Source organism: Cystoisospora suis, assembly GCF_002600585.1.
Source record: "Cystoisospora suis strain Wien I chromosome Unknown contig_11252, whole genome shotgun sequence".
Taxonomy (NCBI): Eukaryota; Apicomplexa; class Conoidasida; order Eucoccidiorida; family Sarcocystidae; genus Cystoisospora; species Cystoisospora suis.
This window is the reverse complement of record NW_027164023.1, coordinates 1-2,078: the sequence shown is the minus strand read 5'-3', so window position 1 is coordinate 2,078 and position 2,078 is coordinate 1. Positions and strand designations below refer to the sequence as shown.

The 2,078-nt window shown below is 57.0% G+C and overlaps 1 protein-coding gene across 1 annotated transcript; it reads right to left on the bottom strand.

Annotated features, from left to right (window-relative positions):
- Positions 1-67: 67 nt before the first annotated feature.
- Positions 68-862, bottom strand: CSUI_011389 (methyltransferase domain protein; the record flags this gene model as incomplete). Its single annotated transcript, XM_068071488.1, has 1 exon — positions 68-862. A coding segment is annotated over one exon (795 nt), but the record flags the coding sequence as incomplete, so codon positions are not given.
- Between the last annotated feature and the right edge of the window lie 1,216 nt (positions 863-2,078).

Below are 2,078 nucleotides of genomic sequence, written 5' to 3'. Positions count from 1 at the left end.
CTGGTGCGCGGGTCCCTGCACTCGTACCCTCTCGGTGGTCGCCGGAGTTCCGGGGGGGCTTCCTACTGTTTAAAATCCCCGAATCTGCCATTGCCTGAGCGTCCCCGGGCACGGCCTCATTACGACCAGGTTCCTCCCGTTTCCGCTCTGACACACTAGTCCCGACACCGGCGCAGGCCTTGTGGCACAGCCTACAGCAGCCTGCGTCCGCACACGAGACTCCGCTGTCTACTGCCGACGGCTCGGCCTCCCGGAGGTCAACAACTGCCAAACAAACGTTCGCGTTGTTTCTGTAGCCGTGTATCCGAGCTGCCTTGGAGATATTACGAGACGCCATGCGGATAGCTGCCGTGCTATAGTCAACTCCAACAACGCACTGACAGCCCCGCCGTAACAGACGTAGCAGGAAACGCCCGTTCCCACACCCAACATCCAAAATGGGTATTGAGTGCAGGCCACTTATCGAGGAGTTAGGCGGCTCGGTGAGCCCATCGCTTCCGCAGACAGCTGTATGCGCTGCAGCTGTGGAGCTCTCGAAGATCCGATGTTCACCTTGGGGGCTGCAAAATGGCGAGCACCGCAGCGAGGTAATCACCCAGTCCGCGATCGCATCACTCTGAGCTTCAAACCATTCCTCACCTTCTCCCTCATCACTGCACTCGTCGTTGTCACCACTCATTGGCAACGGCTCCCCGTCTGAGCCATTAGCTGCATCTTCCTCCGAATGCTGCTGCGCGACCGCCAGCTCTTGTTCATAAACACTTTGCCAGTACGAGTACCGAGCCGGAAGTGGCAGCTCTTCACCAGCTATCGCTGGTAAAACCCCATCTCTTTCCCGGCTGCTCGCATCCGTCAGTGCCATTGTGTCTGCCGGAGTTGGCTTGTAGGATTGAGAGGTGAAGCCTGCCAACAGAAGAAGTTCGGTGCAAAGGACAAGAAGTCCAGTCCAGCTAACCGCGGCCACTCAGTACCGGCCAGGCAATATCACTGTGCTGGGGGGCATCTTTGTCGGACTGAGTTCCGACAGCTGCCAAGCAAAACAGTGATCCCTGCTCATAGCTGGCCCGAGGGAGGGAATCTCCTGGACACGTACGATCTGACCGCTTCAACAGAATGAGTCTCCGGCGCGGTACCTGGTTGGTACCTCCCGTGCGCATGCGAACACTCGGACGCATGCCATTTGATGATTCACGCCAACGCGACACAGAAGAACGAACCACCCACGCCAAAGTATTCTCGCCCGAGCTGTACTTCAGCACGTGTAACCTCGTGCCGTCGACAGTGCCGGGACTGTTGTCAAGCTGACAGGGAGGAAGCTGCTGTAAAGGTACTACAGTCAGCAAGCAGCGCCTGCTCATTTCATAGCGGCAGCCCTCTTCGGCAACAAATGATTGTTCTGCCATTTTCCGCGGCTTGGAGGTATCCATTCGTTTATACAGAAGAAACTTCTCGAACCTCCGGCTCGTATTTTTCGTCATAAGTCTCAAAGACTAGGGCGAATCAAAGGCAAGGCGACACCACGCCTGTCATAACACAGAGCAGGCTGCCAAGAAAGGTGTAACAAACCTACACCTAAGGGTAGCACTCCTGGCCAGACGAGCGGGCCACCCGCGACACCAGTAGCCGTAGAATGAAGAAAGTGTTTTTGTCTTCGCTGCTCGCTGGCGTAGTGTGATCGAGCCCTCGTCGCGGGAGACAACTTCCGTGACCAGCCAGACGGTATACCCCTGTCAGAGGAAGTGCTGAATTTGGGAGAGCTGCTGAGCAGTTTCACTTTTGCTAAAGGAAAACTGGCCAGCAGCGGCTCTCCCAAACCGACAACTCAGAAGGCGGGCCGTGCTTCAGCTCACCGGGCCATCACGGCCTCAGCTATGTGGTCGCTGTCAGGACTCACTAGTCCTGACGAGAACCGCTCAGCTCAATCCTGGAGAGCGGAGAAGAGCCCGAGGCCGTCAGTAGGAGGGGCCACGGAAGCGGCTATGCCGCTTCGCGACAAGTGGCACGAACCGAAAGCAACAGCTAGCATCGGTGATTCCGGCCGAGTCGTATGAAGACAAAAAGCTGCTACAGTAATGCGG